Raw genomic sequence first — 20326 nt, forward strand, 5'->3', positions numbered from 1 at the left:
CCGGGCTAGGAGGGGGCAAGGGATGGGCCCATGGACCGCGTCGTCTGTGCGAGTATGGGTGGCTGCGTGCGTCCACTTGCGTCCTGTGTCCTGGTGCTCGGGTGGGCCGACGCGCGCTGGAGGGGCCAACTGTTCATGCTGTCGTCGTCAGATCCGGCTGGCTCGGCCGGCGCACCTTGGGGCGCTGCCCGCGCCGCGGGGCATCCCCGCCATGTTGTATGCACACGTCCTGTATTGGGCTTTGGAAAAAGCGGCAGCCTTGGTGGACTCCAAAAATTGGTGTCCAGCGTGCATGATTCATCGGACTCGAAAATGACACGAGTCCCTGCCGTGCTCGCGGCCCGCCAGGCGGGCACTCATCTCCGGGCTCTTGCGTCCGTCGGCCCACCCTCGCTCGAAAGACCGTCGCAGATGTCCCCTGATGTCCCCCACCCTCGCCGAAATTTGGGCGCATTGATAAAGTGGGCTTGGGGAGGTTTGGGGTGCTGTACCGCAGCGCTGGTGGCGTCTTCCGCATGCAGAAGGCCGATATGCCTCTGGAACCATCGGAAGTTGGGGAGGGAATGTTGGAATGTTTATGTGTGTATATGCAGTTTTTTGACCTGTAACGGGGGGGCAAAACATTTCAAAAATGATTAGTTTTTTTTGGCCAGAATGGTGTGAAGGGCCTCCATACTTTTCTTGTAGAGGAAATCCCACACGAACCCCAGCCCGCCTTCCACCTTCCCACCCACTGACTCAGCCAACCAGCCTGCAGGCGATATTCAGCTCGACGCAATACTCCTGATCCATCTCGCATCTCCTTCGAGTTCATCTACTCTCTATGGGTAGAGGTGCCTGATGGAACCTACAAACACATCAGTTCAGCCAATGGAGCTTGTTCGCAGTGGAAAATACGGAAGGACTTACCATTCGAACGATTGAGGACAGTGATTTTCGAACACTTGCCGGGTTTGAATCAGGATCCGGAACTAGCACAATTCTTGAAGACTGCCGACGGCGACAAGAGAATTGTCTGGCGTGGCTGTCCCAGTCACTCCATGATAGAAAACGATTATCACTGCATCACAGACAACGATAGTTTCCGAGAATTCTTGGATAGAGAGCAGGCTACCACTCAGAATTGCATGGCCTCAGAATTGCCAAAGATCCAATTCCTACTGGTCAAGCCCCTGAGCCCAACCAATGCAACTCATGCCAGAGTGAGTTGCTCTCGGCTATTATAATTTTTTTCTGAAGATGTTTATTTTCAAGAGATTGGCAATCCAAATTCCACAAACCAACGTCTTGTTACCTACCCCAGTCCCCCATGACCTTGAATGAAGCATCTGGATCGCGGACGACTGCGGCCCCAGAAGCTACAACAACGCCCGGCGAACGGCCAGCGAGCAGAGCTGGTCAAAATGCGGCATCCTCTACAGACCAACCGCGGCCTTCTAAGCGACCGAGACCGAGTGATCTGGACCCTCGGACATTCGACCCAGCCGCGCTCGAGATGGAAGACTTTCTCAAGCTCTGCCACATCCCGCTCCACGATGAGCACACGCGCGAGCTCATCACTATCCATCGGCTCCACCATTGGACGGTCTTCAATTACCTGTCCGTGTACGACATGAAAGCCGTCGGCTTCTCCCTCGGCCCCGCTCTCCTCATCAACGCCGGTGTCGCTCACGTTAATCGGCAAGTGGCACGCCAACCGGCGACCAGCTAACATCTCGCCTTGTAGTCTGTATTTTTGGCTCTTCGCATCTCAACCTCAGATGTCCTCCGGTATATGGAGAACATTCATCCAAAGTTTCCTCGTTACTAATGATACTCCAAAAAAAAAAAGATATGATGACATGTCGACAAAGAATGAAATAGCACCTCTTGGATAGTCTGCTGTCTGATAACACTACGTCGTCACGGAGGCCTATGCAAATGGTATATATTGTGACTTGTCTGAGTGGAACTGGCGGTGTCGGGTTGTTTCCATTTTCTGTGCCAAGTAATTCGGTAAGAGCACCTCAGTCATCGGGCCGCTATCCCGTATGTGGCACGCAGAGGCCAAAACATGTGCCACCGCAGTCGCTGTCTGCATCCCCGTCATTTCAGCCTTTTCATCGTTGATCTTAATCTATTTGCTATAACATCTATGTAGACACTGGATGGAGGCAAGCGACCTGGCAATCAATAATCTTGCCATCTCGGATCAATACAAGAGTTCGGTCCGCCAGGAGCCCTCCTCCCCTTTCCCTCGGACCGGTCTATCGTGTCGGACCGGTGGAGATCTCTGCACCTTCCTCTCCGGACGGCACAACTAGATTGACCCGAGGAATGTAAGAGGGTTCTTTCCGCGGACCGGTCTAATGTGTCGGTTCGAGGTAAGGCTTACAGGCTTGGCCGTGCAAGGTGACTCGCCTGTCGCCGCTTTCTGGTGTGATGAGCTTGAGGAGCATGGATATTGCATCAGCTGAGTACATGGGATAACACGAACGTGACTGAGTTCCTCCTGGGCGGAAGCGCCAGGAGGGATAGTTAAGGTCGGGGATAACATGCCTTGCACGTTGGCTATCATAGTCTCAAAGCTCAGCACAATCAAACTTATGAATCATTTGCTCTTTATTCGATGTCAAAATCAATTCAACAAATACTTATCAATCATTTGCTCGTTATTCAATGTCGAAATCAATTCAAGAGATACACAAATGAGGTTTTTTTCTTCTTTCCATGGTATACATATAATAATTGAAGCTACACGGATTTGATCAAAACATATAATTGAACAGTAATGGTGAAAGAGACAGCTTCAGTTGGATGTTGAACGGAAAACCAGAATATGAAAGAGAGGCATGGTCGCTCAGGAGAGCAGAACAGACAACCAGAATATGAAAGAGTGGCATGGTGGTTAAAGAGAGCACAACAGCAGACCAGAATATGAACGAGTGGCATGGTGTAACATAATACTAATAACAAGGAGGAAGTAATAAAAATCACAATGAGCCGGCGGGCCGTGTAGTACCATTGCCATCTGAATCTTCAGTCTCAGCCAATTCCTTCAGTTGCTCCGGAAGGCTGGTCGGAGTGAAAACCATTCCCCGCCGACGAAGAGATGATGCTGATGGCGGAGGACCATGGAGGGCTGAGGCTTGGGCCGTCGAAAGCTCGGGGCTTGGCGGGCGCTCATCGGCTGGGCTGATGGCCATGCGGAGAAAACTGTGGGGCCGATGGAGTTGGATCTTCCATTTCGATGTCTTCCTTGGCCTGGAAGGCTGGCTTGGGTTGGCCAGTTGGACTCGAACATTCCTATATAACGCAAGCAGCCAAACTGATTAAAGGCTGGAAAACTTCATCGCGGAGGGTAGGGCCCAGGAAAGGATCATAGAGTTGCCGGGATTACTTACGTCATCTGGGGCGAAGAGGAGGGCGAGACTACCTCGTCAGTTTTGATGATGAGGAGAGTGCTTGCGACCCGAGTGTGGCCGGAATCAGAGGAGCAGACGGTTGGAGCCCGTTGCAAGTCGCGATTCGAAGAAAGTGAGCCGTGGGCTGGCCCATTGCTGGGCGAGTTCATTCGCTCAAGGCCGGCGGAATAGAGGTAGTAGTCCTGGTCGTCGGGGACGCGTACCTCATTCCCATCTGATTTGGGAGCTTCCATTGAGGAGCGGAATTCGTCGAGGAGGTCCTCTGGCCTTCCGCAACAATGGAAGGATTCGTCTGAGTCCGAGTCCTCCTCCTCGCGCATCTTCCCCTTGAACAAAGGCATTTTGGGATTCAAAAGCTATTTATGGATGTGGTGGAGCGGTAGAGAAGAAGTGGAAACCGGGTATGAAGATTGCTATTGGAGATTTGTAGACTCTAGAGTGTGCTGCTCTTTGCTAGGGATGAAGGGTGAGGATAGATTTTCCTCTGGGGGGAGCACTCGGGTTAAATAATAAACACAATGCGGCAGCGTCACAGGTTGAGGGCTCAGCATCTGAACATTTTGTCGCGGTTTTTAAGGTTTGAAAGGAAGGCGCGTGCAAACACCTAGCAACGGCCTAACTGCTGAGCCCTTTCTCCTAAGGAGACTTTTCCTACCAGTAGTTGGCGGGGCTTCTATCAGACCAAATATTGGTAGATTGTTATCTTAATATTGTTTCATTCACCGTACCAAGTATTTCTATTGCTATAAGCTTAAAGGAAATGTTCTGCGTAGTAGGTATAGAAAGGCTTGTTGGACCAGTTATTTCAGGGTCATGCGCAAAATTGAGCGTCAACATTGACCGATTTCACTAATCGTTGAGCTTTTCAATCGAAATTTTCCAAGAAAATCTGCCCTACATCGACAAACCGGTTGCAATGCCGTTTGGGCACCTGTAAATGTGTTTTAACTTGTGTTGCTGCAAACACTTGCAACTTGCCTTTATTTTCTTCGGCACATATTTGGATGCCAGGTGGTACTGTAGCTTTGTGGTCTCTAATGACCTCACTAGATCTGGTAGCGTGTCTCCGCCGCGCAGACTGGGCCTGCGCATATGATCTCTATTGCGATAAGAATTCCAAAAAGGAAAGTGAGTCCCTCTTGTGAAGGAGGAGGATGCCTTGACTAAATATCAACTTTTACCATGGTCTGCTAAGGGTACTGTGAGTATCACGCCAGCTGACACTAACCTGGATGGTTGCCTGATCAATCATAGTCCACATGGCCACGGTTTTCCATCATTTTGGCAAATCACGACTCAAAAGAAAGAATCAAAGGGACCAGAAGATGCGAGCTGACGCGAGGAATTTTAAGGACCGATAATAACTTGGATATTTACAAGTGTTTTCTGAGAATGTTCTGTTGCGATATGTATCATCTGCAGAAACAGAGGGAATGAGCCGCGTGTCCAAATTCACTTCAGTGACGACATCTGCCACTTGGGTCAGTTAAGGCTTTGATGCGCATCAGATATACATTGGTTCAGATGGGCATGGTCCGCGCTGGGCTCAAATTTGGTAGTTGCTACGTCTTTCTCAAGGCTGCCGAGTGCTTGAGTGATCAGCATAGTCGGCGTTCGCAAACAAACAACATCCCACCCAACCATCCCAACACCATGCTTTCGCGATCTTGCTCCGGCTGCAGTGGTCAATCACACGAGTGCCAGTGTCAGTCGCCAGCTTCTTTCACAATTTGCCTGGCTTTCTGTTTCGCTTACTCTCGGACCATCCAGGATGGCGTCGTCTCCCTCTTGCTCAGCTCGTTTTCGTCGAATGTCCGGGTGCGCTTTTTACGACCGATCCAGCAAAGTGTCATGATATCTTGCAGGGAGGGCCGCGATTGGAAGTCTTGCACGGCCCACCAAGTCCCGGAAAAAAGGTGCTAACGCGACGAGTTGCATCGTCAACGACCCGATGTTACCCCGGAGTGCCACCCACTGAACTTCGATCTTCGTGACGTGAAGGCCGGGACGATTGGTCATTTTATTCACGCGTTTATGAGAGACGGAATCGGGCGCGCGGATGCTTGCGGATATCTGGCGTCATCTGCTCCCCGGGGCCAAGGGGTGGGCCGGTAGAAGCTCTTTTGGTACCGGCATAATCGACCCGGCCGAAGTCATGGAGCAGCTATTATTAATGAGCTGTCAAAACGCCTCAAGTCATGGTGTTATCCAACAGGGAACAACCAAAGGTGTTAGTGACAAAGCAAATGCCTTGGCTACGAGGTGCGTCTCTTGCTCATGACGGCGCGTTGAAATGAAGGCAATATCTATTGACAGCCTTCCCTTCAAGATGCGGGTGTTTCTCAATTTTCCTTTTTAGGTGACAGAAAGGAGAGGACAACGCCTGTCATCTTTACATCGTCTAAATCGTCCTTTGAGAATAGGCTACAAAAAAGTAGGTCCACGTCTTTCTGATGAGCATGCAAAATTATCTATGTCTTATGATGCTCCCAATTATATATTTACATAGGTGTTCATTTACAGACACTATAATTTGTTGGTGACCTGCCCCGCCGGCGCAAGGAGGCACACGAATATTACCTTCGTGTCGTCGAAAAACATCCAAACCTCCCAAAAGAAACCAAAAATATCTTAACGTCGTATATCTCGATATTCCTGTCAGAATGACGGGAGGAGGGCGTTCCTTATTAAGACAGGTAGCCAGCAAGTTCATGAATCTGGTTGTTTCGATGATCGCATGTTGGTACATTACGTCTGAATTCAAGCAGGACGTGAAGCTGATTCTTTGTCCTTTCACTGCACTAGCCATGAACTTTTGGTCCGTGCGACTTGCGTACGTACGGCAATGGAAGGAAGATTTCTGGGGAGGCAAAGACTTCTAGTCGAAAAGAAACTCTACTCTCACCGCCGTTCAATTTCTCGTCAATTTGCCTGGGTACATGGAGGAAATGTTAGAGAGAAATTGTAACCATTTTAGACCAGTTTCGGCACTCGCCGGGGATCTGTTTCCTTCGCCATGCAGACTAGTTTCATCTTCTTCAAGCCCATCAGCCCTGTGGTCATGGAATCACTTGGAAATGATTATAGGGCGCAGTTGAAGGAGCATTCATTGATTTCCGGCCATGTCTTCACTTGTTTGCTTGTCCTAACCCTTTCTGATACGCACATGAATTCATCTGAGCTTTCAGCCACCACTCCAAATAATCCTTGATCAAATACATGTCTTTTTGCTGATGGGCCGTGGGCCGCCGGCCGGTAGCTCATGTATCACAGGGGCCCACATGGAGCGGGTTGGGCACCACTTTGGCTGCCAATGGCCCAGGCTATGTATGTAGCCCATCTGTCTTAATCTTGCACGTGCGGGCGGCCCAAACCCGTCCAGTTTCCATTCTTCTGTAAAGCAGACATTTTGCATGTTCTCATCTGATTGAGGAAATGTTGAGAGCTGTTACCGGTATAGGAGTAGGCACTCAGACATTCGGCCAAACCTTCATTGCCTGAGGACCCCGGGTTATTAAGAGGGGTCACTTACATCAACAAAATACTGGCTATAAACTTGAACAGGGTTTGATTAAGCTTACTTGTGCACAGTTATAGTGTGGCATTCCGCAGGGAAGTGGCCCACCAATAAAGTGAATTTTGCAAAGGTTTATGACAGCGGCAATCAGCAGTACATATTTATGTGAACTCCTGTGAGGGGGTTATCGGGGTGGTTTCAAGGCAGGGTTCACAGATGATGAATCTGCGACAGTGAGCTTGCGGAGACAAGTTTAAGTTTGCAGATGATGCAGCTCGGACCTGTGCCGTGGGTCGAAGATAACGAAGGTTCGAAACCTCACATCGCCGGGGAACGGAGGACGACTGTAAACTCTAACAAGAACCACAACAACAACACCCGACATCAGATAACATCCCCATCCTCAAGATGCCAGTACCAGCATCCGAACTGCCGATACTCGAGGCATTAGTCAAGTTGAGTTCATCTCTCTTGTCTGCTCGTTCGTGGTATGCTAACTAGAAGGCGATCGACTTGGAACGTTCTCCCCTTCTCCTCCGTAAGTATTCGAGCTCGGTTGACAAAACTCAAGAAGGACAGATCCGAATACATTCGTGCATGTGATGTGATGCAAATCTACGCCGCTGTTATTAAACAAGGTCAATCATTCATTTCTCTTCACATTTACCACTTGAAAAACGAAGGGAAAACTTCACACCTACAAAAAACGCAATTTTCAAAGAAAAAAGAGATACCCGCCCGATCGATCATTTTAAAAAAAATCCTTATCGTCCATATATGTCCAAAGTTCTTCGTGTTCAGATCTAGAAGAGCTGACATGTTGATCAAACACGATTGATTTGAATGATGATGATAAAACCAAAAATAAAATAAAATAAAAAAACAGTCAACAAGCTGAACGAAGTACGAGATGATTCTGCAAGCGATCAAGCGGCAACCAGTGAACAAGAAGACCAAGAGCCCAAGTCATCCTCCCATGAAACCCATCACACCAACAATCGAGTAGACACAACACTCAATGACGTCTTCCAACTCCTCAGTCTGTTCTTCCTAACCATCGGAAAAAGCAGGGAATCTCCCGCTGCCTATTGCCAATTGGCCACCATGAAGGTCGGTCTCTATTCGAGATTTCTTGCTTGCGTCATATATGTCGACTATTCCGGAAATATGGTGCATGTTTTGTTTTATTTACAGTCCAGACTTTTACTTCCTTAGCAATTGTTAGATCATATGGACGAGTCCGGGGTGTACACGGAGACCGATCTCAAGCCATTCCAATCGCGATTGGATGAACTCAAGGTGATCATCATTCGGGACGAAGATAAGGAGATTGCAGCTAAGAAAGAGGCCGAGGTTGATGGAGTACCAGACGAAGAGTTACATCCTGAAGGATTGACGAAGCTGCTCCTTCGGAAATGGGAAGAATGCCGTGGGTATACATTTCACATCTGTGATGATTGAAAATCGATATCTGACAGCTTCATTATGGACCAAAACATACATATATGTAGAGAAGATGCTCAAGTCATTAGTGGCCTCGCTGTCAGTTTTGTCAGTCGAACTGGTACCGATCCACCAACGGCTGATTACCATCCGACGGCAACTAGCGGCGATGGCGGCGCGGAAGCCGACGACGGCCGAGTTGACGACAGTCCAGGAGGAGCTCAGGAAGATCGATTCGAAGCGGATCGATGGCAAGTTCTTGGGTCCCGGTGGCTCCTCCGTCCCTGAAGGTCAGGCCATCCTCACCGGGCTACTCGAAGAAAACTTCGAGATTTGTCAGGAGATCGGCGCCCGAAAGGAGGACGTCTCGCCTACTCTTCAGCCCATCTATGAACGTCTCTGCGATCTTAAGGCCGCTTTGGAACGACTCACTTTGACTCATCGTTGGACGTTGAGAGAAACCGTTCGTTGGGTTTACCATCTCCACTTTTTTCATCAAATTCATGTCCCCCTCATATCATCTGTCCATACAGGATTTGTATAACTTTCAAGTCTCTCTTCAAGAGTTGGATGCGATGAGGGTCGATGGAAAATTCGTTGATGCTGAAGGAAATAAACCAGAAGGGCAATTGGTGAGTAAGATCATGCACCAACGTTCTCAACTAAACCCCACCCATCAGGCAAAAATATATTACTAGAGAATGTCGAATACAATCCAAGGAGCTGATTAATGTGTAATGATTTCGATTCACAAAGGTGTTACACTATTTGTTGCGAAGGTGTTACGGGCTGATTTACCGACTGATGTCGTCGTCGGAGCCAATCTCAGAGGAATTGATGCCGATAGCGAACAAGCTATCGACGCTGAAGAAGTGTCTCAACGAGGTTTTGAAGTACGGAGGTGATGGTCTCTCGCCGCGCGATTTATATCCCTACCAGCTCGCCTTGGCTCAGATCGATAACCTCAGAAACGACGGCAAGTTCAAGGGAAAGGACGGGACGATCCCGGAAGGACAGGCTATCCTCAATGCTAACCTTGGCGAATGGTCTGCTCTCTCACCTTTTATCCTCCTGAATTCAGTGTGCTGATTGGTTCCTATTTTTCGTTGTGTTGGTCACTTTTCTTCCCAGTCATGAATTGTTAAACACCTTGAGAGAATCGATGGAACGCGGATAGAATCGGAGCTTCGTTACCCCTCTCTTTTCCCTCTGTTTATTTGTATTAATCACATGTTCCAAAAAAACCACCACCACAACCCCTTTATCGGCCTGCTTCCTTTGTCCCTCGACAACTCGTGTTTGTTCTTTTATCCTGGAGTTGTACATATTATATTTATTTGTTCCATGTCACAAAGTTTTTTTTCTTTTTTTTTTGAAGTTGGTTTTAGTTGTCAATGACTTACAGGAAAAAAAAACCTATAAAAAAAGTGAAAGAAAATTAGAAAATGAAAAAGATAGATGTGGAATATGTACAACTTCCATTTCAACAAGTGGAAAGCTGAATATTATGAAGACATCTATTAGATATTTCAGTGTATGTTGGTTTGAGGTTTCAACAGCTCTCCACAACTTGATGTGATGAAATCAAGTAGGCCAATATAATCCAGGAGCTCAAGACCAGAATTAGCAAGATGTTGTGTGCCTTCCTGTCATATCTGGGACCCTCACAGATGTTGGTTTAGACCTAAAAAGGAGTTTTGCAGACAAATCTAGCTTTTGTGGCTCCAGATCACTTATGGGAGGCCCATAGATCTTATCATAACCTCAGTTCCTTGTGACTTTGTGGCAAGCAAAGCAACCTTGTTGAGGTATATACAGCAATTCCAAAAAAGGATGGCAAAGGGGTCACAGATCTTCCATCCAGGGATTTTCCTTGCCTAGCCAAACTTTGCTGTTAAAGTTGAGGCAGGTTGATGCTACTGTTAAACTTTGACTGTGCAGCAGTAACCCACAATTGATACAGAATGCTCTTCTGCCACTCCCATTTTGCCTTGGTCCTCCTATCAACATCAATCCACGTGGATCATGAAGGCCACCTGGCCTGAAATCATTGGTTTGATATGATTTCTGGGTTCCTTTTTCTACCAAAACCGGATCCCTAGGAACTAGCGGTGTCTATTTGGTTATGGGTGGGCAGTTCAGATATTGGACTGCTGGCATTTTTGGCATTAGGTTTGTGAAAATCCAACTTAGATGTCATCAGACCTTAACTTTAGCAGCAAGCTTTCGCTGGGTGAGGAAGATCCGTGTCCCTTTCACCATCCTTTTTTGGAATTGCTGTTGCACTGAGAGAGACTTACGGTCAATCGTTATGTTACAAAAAACGCTTGAGTAACGTAGTGTAATGTAACTACCCACTGTTGCAGTTTCCAATGACTGGAAAAAAAAAACCTAAGCACCCAGGTGGTTTGGTCTACACCTGGGTGAACTTGGATATGGGCTTTGGGAGGGGAATGACCCCCTGTGCCAAACCCCGGGTTAGGTTACAACTTGAGCTCTGAGAGCATCTGCATCCGTGGCTAGATTAGCCTGGGCTAACTAGCTCAGATTAATAGGCCAATCTGATTTGCCATCCATGCAGCGGGTCCAAGGCTGTTGGAGGTTATGTGTTTAGGTGCCTATATGTTATGTGTTTGGCACCTAAACACATAAAGTTCATGCTTACAAGCATGATGAATATTCATTTTGGGATTAGTCCCAGGATTAGTGGGGTCTACATTTAGACCCCACTAGCTCCAAACAGAGCTCCGGGTCAAGTTGATCCCTGGTTGATCCAACCCAATGCGGGTGCGGGGTCAAACTTAGTGCCCTAATCTGGGCTAACTTAGCGCCCAGTGCGGATGGTCTGAGGGACACACAACAGGCGCTTGAAGTCCTCCAAGCCCACTTTTCAATTGTTACCAGGCCGTTTTCTTCATTGAATTAATTGCCAGTTGGGTCTCCAATTAATAATGGCTCTGAAAAACTGCATCATCTTGCATACATATCATTATTGTGTAGACCATGAGTTCTCTCTTCCCGTCCAGACCGCCATTATGTACGTTTACAACCGCAATGTGCAAGACCCGGTGGTATACTTGCGGGTACACCACCTAAGTACCGCCAGCACCCGCCTGACGGGTACAAGTACAGGTACTGGTATTTGATTTGGCAAAAAAAGGTTAGCTGTCCAGGTACCCATGAGGTCCCAATTGCCATTTTAGCTAAAACTGGGTACAATTCCAAATGTGTAAAAACGGGGTATGATTCTTAACCCCCTTTTTGGAAAGGACTTATTTTGCGCACTGCGGAAAACTCTTTGCGCACTGTGCAGTGTGCAAATTTCCAAACACTTTGTGCACTGCAGGTGAAGGAATTAATTTTTTCAAGATTTTTTGACAAATCAATAGAAAGGCCTTTGATTTCCCTCTGCACATTTTTTGGGAGTTTTTCAAGCTTCCTTGTATGCTGAAAACACACATTAAGAATAAAAACAAGTACAGTCATTTGAGTACCTGGAATTAAGGTTCCTGCATGCCAAAAATCCAGATAATCTATTCAATCATTATAGATATATATTCAAGTGTTTCAGAACTTTTTGGCCATGTTGTGCAAGAATATGGTTTTGAAAAATCAGAAAATTTTGCTTGTAATCTGTCAAAGTGCACCAGTAAGTGGTGCTATCTCCTAATTTTTCAAAGCCTTGTTCTTACACAAAGTGGCCAAAAAGTTTTGAAACACCTGAATATATATCTATCATGATTCATTAAGCCCCCGTTTGGCTGCCGCATTATACATCACTAGGGTTTAAGGGCGGCTCCGCCGCCCCGTGACCATTACTGCCATGTCAACTGCACACGTTATGTAAAAAGTTCCGATGGAATCGCATATCATTACGGGAACAGTTCTACAAAAGTTGAAGCAAGTCGCAGGTTCATTACCCTTGGTGAAGCCTGGTCCACTACTAAGTAATACCACACTAAAAAAGGTTGATGGTACCTCAATTCCAAATTCCCAGCATACAATTGAGAGAAAAATTTAATATTCCACAATAAAGATCTAATTTAAGACATATCTATTAACTACATTGAGGAGATCTTTTGATGTTCCAATTTGGAAAATAGCCAACTTCTCTGGAGAAGTCACTCGTGACAAGGCTACATACAATTTACCATGAGCAAAAACCTGAGACTTCAATAAAAGTACTACATTATTCAATGTTTGGCCCTGGCTCTTATTAATAGTCATTGAGAAACATGCTACTACGGGGAACTGATTGCGGTAGAAAGAGATCTTAGCCTGGGCCTCCCCCTTGTATTGCAGTGTTATCTTTGTTAATGTAACTTCTTTTCCTCTGTGAGACCCCGTCAAAATCTTCGCGCCCATTGTCCACTTTGTTAAGCGCGTCACCATCTTTTGAGTGCCGTTGCACAAGCCTTGTGGAATATTCAAGTTCCGTAACAACATTACAGGCATTCCAATTGCTAAGGATAAGCAGTGTTCAGGAAAGCCAGGGAAATCCAGTTTATTCAGACTTTCTTCTGGCAAGGAGTCCAAGGCTTAGAAACATCTCACAACAACGTGTATGGAGCGTCTGATTTCCCCAGCGATGTATCCATAAAAAAGGACCACATTCCTAATGAGTAGGCCACTCTTAATGCCGGCGTTGACACGGGGCCCAAAGTGTAATATGAAGCGAGGGCCATGCTGCATTGTGGAAAGAGTATCAGCAAAGAAGATTACGCCTGTAGGTAATTATTTCGTTGTCTCACAGGGCCAGTAGCCGGCAAAAAAGCTTGGATCTTGTTTCCTATATTGTCAATGCACAAGCGACCAGCAATGCTTGGGCGGACATAGGTTGAGTAGAGGGCATCGGGAGTAATAGCCCAGCAATCAACCTCCGCAATTATTTTGACAAAAATTGAAGTTGCGGTAATAGATGTTAGGTTGAGGGTGCCATTGAAAGAAAGCCAGGAGCTCCCAAAAATAGGATTCTTGGTGGATCGGCGAAGGAGAATTTTGTAGAGAGGATCACATATGTGTGAAGACGGCGTTGAAGATATAGGTCCTGCTGGGGAATAGAGATAGGTAATGAATTCATCTTGGGTAGGGATGTGTTGTAGTTGGGAAAGCGGTATGGAAGCGCTGACTGTTGGGAAAGCCATCTGGTCAACGTGGATGAAGAGAATACGTTGTGGCATGAGTATTGGGCGTTTTATGGATGTTTGAGAAATAATATTTTGCCGTGGGGAGTGGTTTGCTGTGGGCAATGAATAGCTCAACAGTCCCATAAAAGACAAAGTCAATGTGGGCTGCTGGCAAAAGGGGGAAAAGGAAAAAATGTAGGGGTAGATTATTACACTCCTCATGATTAAGGGACCAGGCACACAGTCTCATCTTCCTGGGTTTTGCAACCATCCTCAAAATGGCGATACACAAAGGAACTTGATATCCCGGGACCCGGTCTCAGTATCCCGGAATTGGTGATATATGAGGGAATTAGTGATTTGCAGCAAACAGCAATACGGCCGAGAGCGGCATATGAGTACACAAGGTGCCGAAGTCGACATAACAACGAATGAAGCAAGGACCAATAGCGGTGAGAGGAAGAGATCAGGCCAAGGGTCTGACCTTAAGCGGAAGGCAAGGAGCGACTTCCTGATCCGGAGGCTTCACAACCGGAAATAGGAGGGAAAAATAAAAAAGCATTGATTAGATGAGGATTTGGGCCACAGTATAAAAGAGCACGGCTTGTAGACAATTTAAGGTCATCGCTTGGCTCCTGCTTGGCGCCAATTGCTTAAGGAGCCAAGCAATCCAGGACAATTGTGACCTGTAGTTTATTGCAAAGTGGGGGGGGGGCGGAATGCTGCCATTATTTTTTTGGTGTGCGCGTCGGTCCGCTTAATGTTAAACCATTAATAAATGTTCAAATTTATGACACACAACCCCCGGGGGTTTCAAAGTTTTGGTGGCAACGGGGGGCGAACTTTGGGTTGCGGCGTCATAAATTCAACCATTTATGACATATAACACGGCAGCCAAACGGGGCCTAAATTATTTGGAATTTCTGACATGTGTGAACCTTAATTCAAGCCCCCCCAAACAACTGAACTTGTTTTGTTTCTTAATGGGTGTTTTCAGCATACAAGGGAGCTTCAAAAAACTCCTAAAAAATGTGCAGAGGGCAATCAAAGGCCTTTCTATATATTGATTCATCAAAAAAAAACTTGAAAACTTTGATCCCTTCACCTGCAGTGTGCAAAGAGTTTGAAATTTGTGCACTGCACAGTGCGCAAAGACTTTTCCGCAGTGCATGAAGCAAGTTTACAAATAATACAAAAAAATTAGTAGCAACGATTCCGAGAAAAGCTGTTTTAGGGGAACAACTCCAAAAAAAGCTGTAGCCCAAAAAAGGGGCTAGGTTGACGTCCAGACCGGGTGACAATTTGGTCCTGGCGACGTGTGGGAGTTGTTTCCCCAAAATATGGGAGTTGTTTTTCCAATCCTCTATTTTTTGCATCATACAGATGCCTCCAAGAGCTCTGGTATTTTTTGAAGGGGGCCATGTAAAGCAACTTGTAAACAAGCAAGGATCACCATGTAATTAAAAACAATCACAAAACAATTTTCCTACACAAATCAGAATAATAAAAAATTGGACTGGTGCATCTCTGAAAATAATAACAAAAGGATAGACAGGGGCCAAAAAAAATACCAATACAAATTATATGAACCATAAAGACATGATAGATAACCAGTGATACATCATGGAGCTGTTGATAATTCACTTTATAAACAAAGATTTTAAAAGACCAAAAGCCAAACAAGTAAAAGACAATTAGATTTGAGGTTTGAGGCAGAGTTTGGAGTGAAGAAAAGCGGGATTACGACGATTTCAAATTATGCATTACGGATTTATTACTATTTTTGCGATGAGTGCAGGGATTAGTGGATTAAGTGTATCAAACCTAAATAAGCATTAGCACCGCGATCTCTTTTGAAAAGGCAAGATGAAGGTTTCATGGGGGTGATATACATGTATCCATACATACATACATACACGTAAACACATATACACATGTACAAGTGATGGCTTTGAGATCATCCGATCAACAATATTGTGGCCGACTGACACGATGGTAATCTGATCAACAAAGAGATAGCATTCAGGAGGAGTGAGATCAGAGATTGATGGAGAAGTGGAGAAAAAAATTGACGAAGGGAGACTGGGATTTACCAAGCATCATCACCGCACCACTGGTCGGATAGACTAGCTCTGTCTCCACTTCAAGCTCCTCGATCCGCACGACGGACGAGTTACATGGATCGAGATAGGCCATTAGCCGTTCGTGCATGCTTTCCAGTCGGGCCCTCAGTCCACCATAGCGTAGATCCAAGACCTCCCATCCAAACGGCTAACCAGACAACGCCGTCGACCAAGACAAAGAGAGAGAAAGAGAGTGATGTTGAGTTGTGAAGAAAGGAAGGAACGGCGAGGCAGATGAAGAGTCGAACGAAGGCGAGCTTACTTTATACATCAACATCCACAAGTCCCGATGGTACTTCCAGGTCTGATCGCACAATGCCCTCAATCGACTAAGTCTCGAGAGCGGGCCCGGACCGGCAAGCGCAACGAGTTCCTCGCGATCATTCTGTCGATAGGCGTGCACCAATCGGTCCCGGAGATGGCACTTTAATCCCAGCACCTTGGCAATCAGGTTCGGTAGCATCAGCCGCGAGTTCAACGGGTGTTCCATCGTCCTCGTCCATTCATGCCCTCTTGCATTGTGCGCGTTTTCTAATCTTCCCCCGCCTCCCATCGCCTCATCTAAATATTTCGATAGCCGGTTGTAGTGCGTTTCGAGATCGTATCCAGCGTATTGAGGCGATAAAATCGAAAAGAAAGGCTCTACAGGCGTTTCGGTCAAAGACCAAACATAGGGCTGTGAGTTTTTATGCGCGCTCGGTAGGGTTTTTTTGGCAAGACCCGAGAACCTCATTTACCTTCCCAAATCAACCATTTACTAAGATTAGGCGTAAACCGACTGAAAGGCAGAAACCGCCAAAAAGGTCGGTTAAGTCAATATACAACAATACATGTCGGGAAAGAGAGAGATGACGGACGCTTTATCATCGATCAACTGGTTCTCAGGTTGCAAGTCATCGAGCTTGGAAGCGAAGACAAAGTCATCAAACGATCCGCCACAGATCCCGTCGAACTTGCTTTTCAAGAGCCGGACATCGATCTCCGACTTGGCCGAATAAGCATGTTCTGAATAGAACAACAGCCCAGGTAATGCTGACCAACTGTAAAACCGCCCCCAAAGAAAAAGAAAGAGGGGGATAGAAATTGACTTTTTAAGCGGGAATTAGTGCATCAGCGTATCAACAGAACACACATATCACATTCATTTCCTTCGTCTCCCCAGATCGTGGTAAGGGCATGCTTGACACCCGACTGGGGATTCTTAATAGCTTTCATACTCGCCGTAATCGTCTCAATCGTAAACGGCAAAGCGGTCCAAAATCTCGACCCTGAAGTAATAAAAAAACAATTAATTAACCACAGGAAACAATTTGTTCTTATTTGTCAAAAAAGGGAACTAGAAGACGACGTACAGGTCCAGATGCCACTGGCCATGGCTGGCGACTTAAAATTAAGATCCCGGTGCTGGTTGATCTTGTTGACATAAGGAGCCGAGGTAGTGTGATAATAATCCTAAGTAGTCAACCCAAGTGGATTTTTTCAGAGAGAAAGAAATCAAGCGATTGGATTGAATTTTCTGGGCAATTTTGGATGAGGGAAACAGTGGTGAGATGGATACCCAATAGACAAGCTCGATTTCCGGCGGGATGGATTGGACTAATTCGGGTGTTGCCGGGTTACTTGAGTCGTAGTACCCGCCCAAAGAGTTATTCTTAGCCGCTAGACAGAACAGCACTGACCCGGTAGAAGTTGTTCCAAGTGGGCCACATTTAAATTGATGTCAGAAAGGCAAGTAGGGGGAGGAAAGAGATCGGCGAGGAAAACGGGGAGACGACTGACTATCAGACCAGATCATAGGCCTCAAACCCATCTTTGCACAGATTTGATTAACCTTATTCAAGTGATCCGTAAACTAATAAGAAAGATTGAGAAAAGTTAGAACTATTTCCAATGACGCCGATCTGATTAGAATTGTGTAGAGAAAAGGAGACGAACGACTTGACAGCTATCTTTGTCCCCAAACAGTTGTCGATACCTGCCTTCACTAACTCCATGAGCTTCATCCATTCCGATATGAATCTTCTTACTTCTAAGAGGGCTAGTGATCGCCTGAATCATCTAATGTATCATCAAAAGCGCACAAAGGGAAGAAAAAAGAAAGAATTGTTGGTGAAAAAAGAAAAAAAAAAAAAGGTGAGAGAGATGTAAGATAAATCTTCTTCGAGGGGTTTGACGGGAAAGAGAGAAAGAATAGGGGCCAACTTTCTCAATAAAGCCATATGTTTCCTGGCTTCCAACAAGCAGGATTTCATTTGTATCTCTCATCCCGCCAAACCGAGGCCACTGGAGCATCTGGCCAAGATGACCCAATGTTTGAACTGCTCAAAAGAAAAGAGCACACATACACATCCGGACCATCCACAAGTCAGAAATTGGCTTTATCAGATTTTTGTTTTCTCTTCACAAAGTACCTTGCTTTTTGGTGCATGATGTGGGATTGTCGGAGAAGGGTATTGGGAAGAAAGAAGTAAGATGTAATTGAAGTGATAGACTTACTACATGCAACTACTTCTATTCCGCTTACATTGTCGTCCATTGTCCCATTCGACATTCATTCACATAATCAAACAAATCAATCACAAACGCAACAGGAATAATTATTATTCAAGCAGAATTTGTCAGTGCATAATTGTGCAATCAATTGTGGCGAGTCGTAGTTTAGACAATCAATAGCAAGATAGAGAAACATTCAAGATTCCATCCCAATATTCCCCAAAAGGAAAAATGAAATAAAAAAATGATGTAAGTTCGAGTTATGTCCGAGGCGAGATTAAGAAGAGGAAAGGGGAAGTTCAAGGGGATTGGTTAAGACAGACGAACAGTTCATAAGCGTAATCGTCGATTTCTTTCAGCTCGAGCTGGGTGTAAGGGCCGCGAAAGTAGCCGAAAAAAGGTTCGCCTTGGATCTAACACCATTCATTGTCGAAAAAACGGGGAAGAAACATGTACAGAACGAGTAGGATTAGCTCCTAAAATCACAAAAGAGAGAGAAAAATGAAAGGAAAAAATAATTACCTGGTAGGTGTCCTCGGTGTACAACTGCAAGACGTTCAAGCCCATCAGGGCGATAAACCTACAGAGTTCCTTGACTCTCTGGACTTTGAGAACGCCGTTCCTAGAGCAGTCGACCATGAGTCCCAGGGAGTCGAAGTTACAAGTTTCGTGTCTCTGATGTAAGAGGTCAACGATGGCTTGGCAGGCTCTAGGATCCCATGTGGCGCCCGGACTGAAGCCGTTTTTCCGGTAGTTTTTTTTTGAATCATGCGTACCGGCAGAGAGTGAAGAGGGATGATAGTGACGGGTGAGTCCAAGGAGATGACCGAGCGCCCTGAAGGCCTCGCTCCTTCGTCTATACCGTACCGTCACCACAAACCGCTCCAATACCCCTCTCTCGCCTGCTCGTAATGAGTTCAGGACGTCGGCTAGGTACCCCGGATGGCTGTTTGAGAACTCGTAGAAATTTGGATGCGAGGTGCTGATCTCTAGCCGGCCCGCTCGTCCCCCCTCTTCCTCCTTCGTCTCCCCAACCTCCTCCTCTCCTTCCTGCTGCTTGATAAACCTTTCAAGAACAAAAAAAATGGAAATTGCAAAATTTAGCTGAAGGGTGTTGATTGTCCAAAAAAGAAAGACGATTCTCAACTGGAGAAACCACCAAAACTCAGGCTGAAGGCTGGTAGGATTCTGATTATGGAGGTTACCATCGTGATTTGGGAGATTATGATGAGAGTGTTTGAAGTTTGGGCTGCGGAGGTCAGTAGTGATCCTAGATTGAGTAATAGATTGGTTAAAGAAATCGACGGCGTTCTGGTCGATTGACTCCGACAGAGCGTGGTGGGGATGATTTGAGTGATTGAGCAGTGAGACCATGTTCATGTTGTTCCGGACGGAGTGCTCGCAGAGCTCGGTCAAGGCGAAGCGGAGCTCCTTCTCGACTTCAAAGTCTAACAAGACAAGCCTGATCGGCAGTTCAGTGTAGAATTGATGGTGGCATGCGCCCTGCTCGTTGGCGCCGGACTCCACCATACCCTTCGCCGGCCCTTGTCCATCCTCCATACGATTTTCGTTGTCTTCCTGGTTGTCTTGTGTAGAGCTTGCATCAGTTCTCATAGGGCTTTGGTCTGCTGAGGCTGGATCCAACGAGACGATTGAATCTGAATACAATGAAAACATGTCCAGGCATGAGTTCTTTGTTGACAGCTGAATGGTTTTTCAATCTGATGGACTTACCGGCTAGTCTTTCGATCTCATTTTGGGAATACGCTCCTGTTGACATGGTGGTCTTGTCTCCTCGTTGGTGTTGAAGATGGTTTCTCCGGGTTTTCGATCGAACAGGTCGAATGCAGCAAACACAGAATGTATCAACTTGATTACATAAGCAGCCAACCACCACCAGCACCACCACCTGCTTCCACCCCTGACTGGACGGCAGGTCACAGTGACACAGCCTCGAAGCATCCTCAGAACTTCAGAAGAGTCAGCTGGCCGCCAAGCATGCACACCTATAGCTACATATTTATGTAGGAACAAGCTGCCAAGAGCACCTGACCTTTACCAAGCTAGTGCAACACATATCTGCCCTCCTTATACCCTCAGCTTTGCAGCGAAGGTCCTGAGATTCTTCTGGTGTACATACAGCTTGGTCTACCGCATTAGCTCTGCGTAAGTTCACATCTTACTCCAGCCCAAACCATGCCATGTGCGTATTCATTCATA

At 46.3% G+C, this 20326-nt stretch overlaps 4 protein-coding genes across 4 annotated transcripts; 2 read left to right on the forward strand and 2 right to left on the reverse strand.

Moving 5' to 3' along the window:
* Positions 1-30: 30 nt before the first annotated feature.
* PtA15_14A312 (uncharacterized protein) lies at positions 31-1711 on the forward strand (the record flags this gene model as incomplete). The annotated part of the gene is made up of 3 exons (XM_053163015.1): positions 31-461; positions 758-1202; positions 1304-1711. 3 exons carry the CDS (start codon positions 31-33, stop codon positions 1709-1711), a joined length of 1284 nt encoding a protein of 427 aa, XP_053026983.1.
* A 1261-nt stretch (positions 1712-2972) lies between these two features.
* On the reverse strand, positions 2973-3745 carry PtA15_14A313 (uncharacterized protein; the record flags this gene model as incomplete). Its single annotated transcript, XM_053163016.1, has 2 exons — positions 2973-3285; positions 3384-3745. The coding sequence occupies 2 exons, from the start codon at positions 3743-3745 to the stop codon at positions 2973-2975; spliced, it is 675 nt and encodes a 224-aa protein (XP_053026984.1).
* Positions 3746-7329: 3584 nt separating this feature from the next.
* PtA15_14A314 (uncharacterized protein) lies at positions 7330-9541 on the forward strand (the record flags this gene model as incomplete). The annotated part of the gene is made up of 8 exons (XM_053163017.1): positions 7330-7376; positions 7465-7559; positions 7808-8031; positions 8137-8350; positions 8433-8827; positions 8898-8996; positions 9121-9410; positions 9496-9541. The coding sequence occupies 8 exons, from the start codon at positions 7330-7332 to the stop codon at positions 9539-9541; spliced, it is 1410 nt and encodes a 469-aa protein (XP_053026985.1).
* Positions 9542-15455: 5914 nt separating this feature from the next.
* Positions 15456-19886, reverse strand: PtA15_14A315 (uncharacterized protein; the record flags this gene model as incomplete). Its single annotated transcript, XM_053163018.1, has 16 exons — positions 15456-15490; positions 15584-15761; positions 15876-16255; positions 16351-16391; positions 16471-16653; positions 16746-16881; positions 16966-17065; positions 17172-17287; positions 17393-17465; positions 17549-17671; positions 17816-17931; positions 18110-18132; positions 18434-18519; positions 18629-19172; positions 19254-19764; positions 19841-19886. The coding sequence occupies 16 exons, from the start codon at positions 19884-19886 to the stop codon at positions 15456-15458; spliced, it is 2691 nt and encodes an 896-aa protein (XP_053026986.1).
* Positions 19887-20326: the final 440 nt, after the last annotated feature.

The sequence above is a fragment of the Puccinia triticina genome, chromosome 14A (assembly GCF_026914185.1).
Source record: "Puccinia triticina chromosome 14A, complete sequence".
Lineage (NCBI taxonomy): Eukaryota > Fungi > Basidiomycota > Pucciniomycetes > Pucciniales > Pucciniaceae > Puccinia > Puccinia triticina.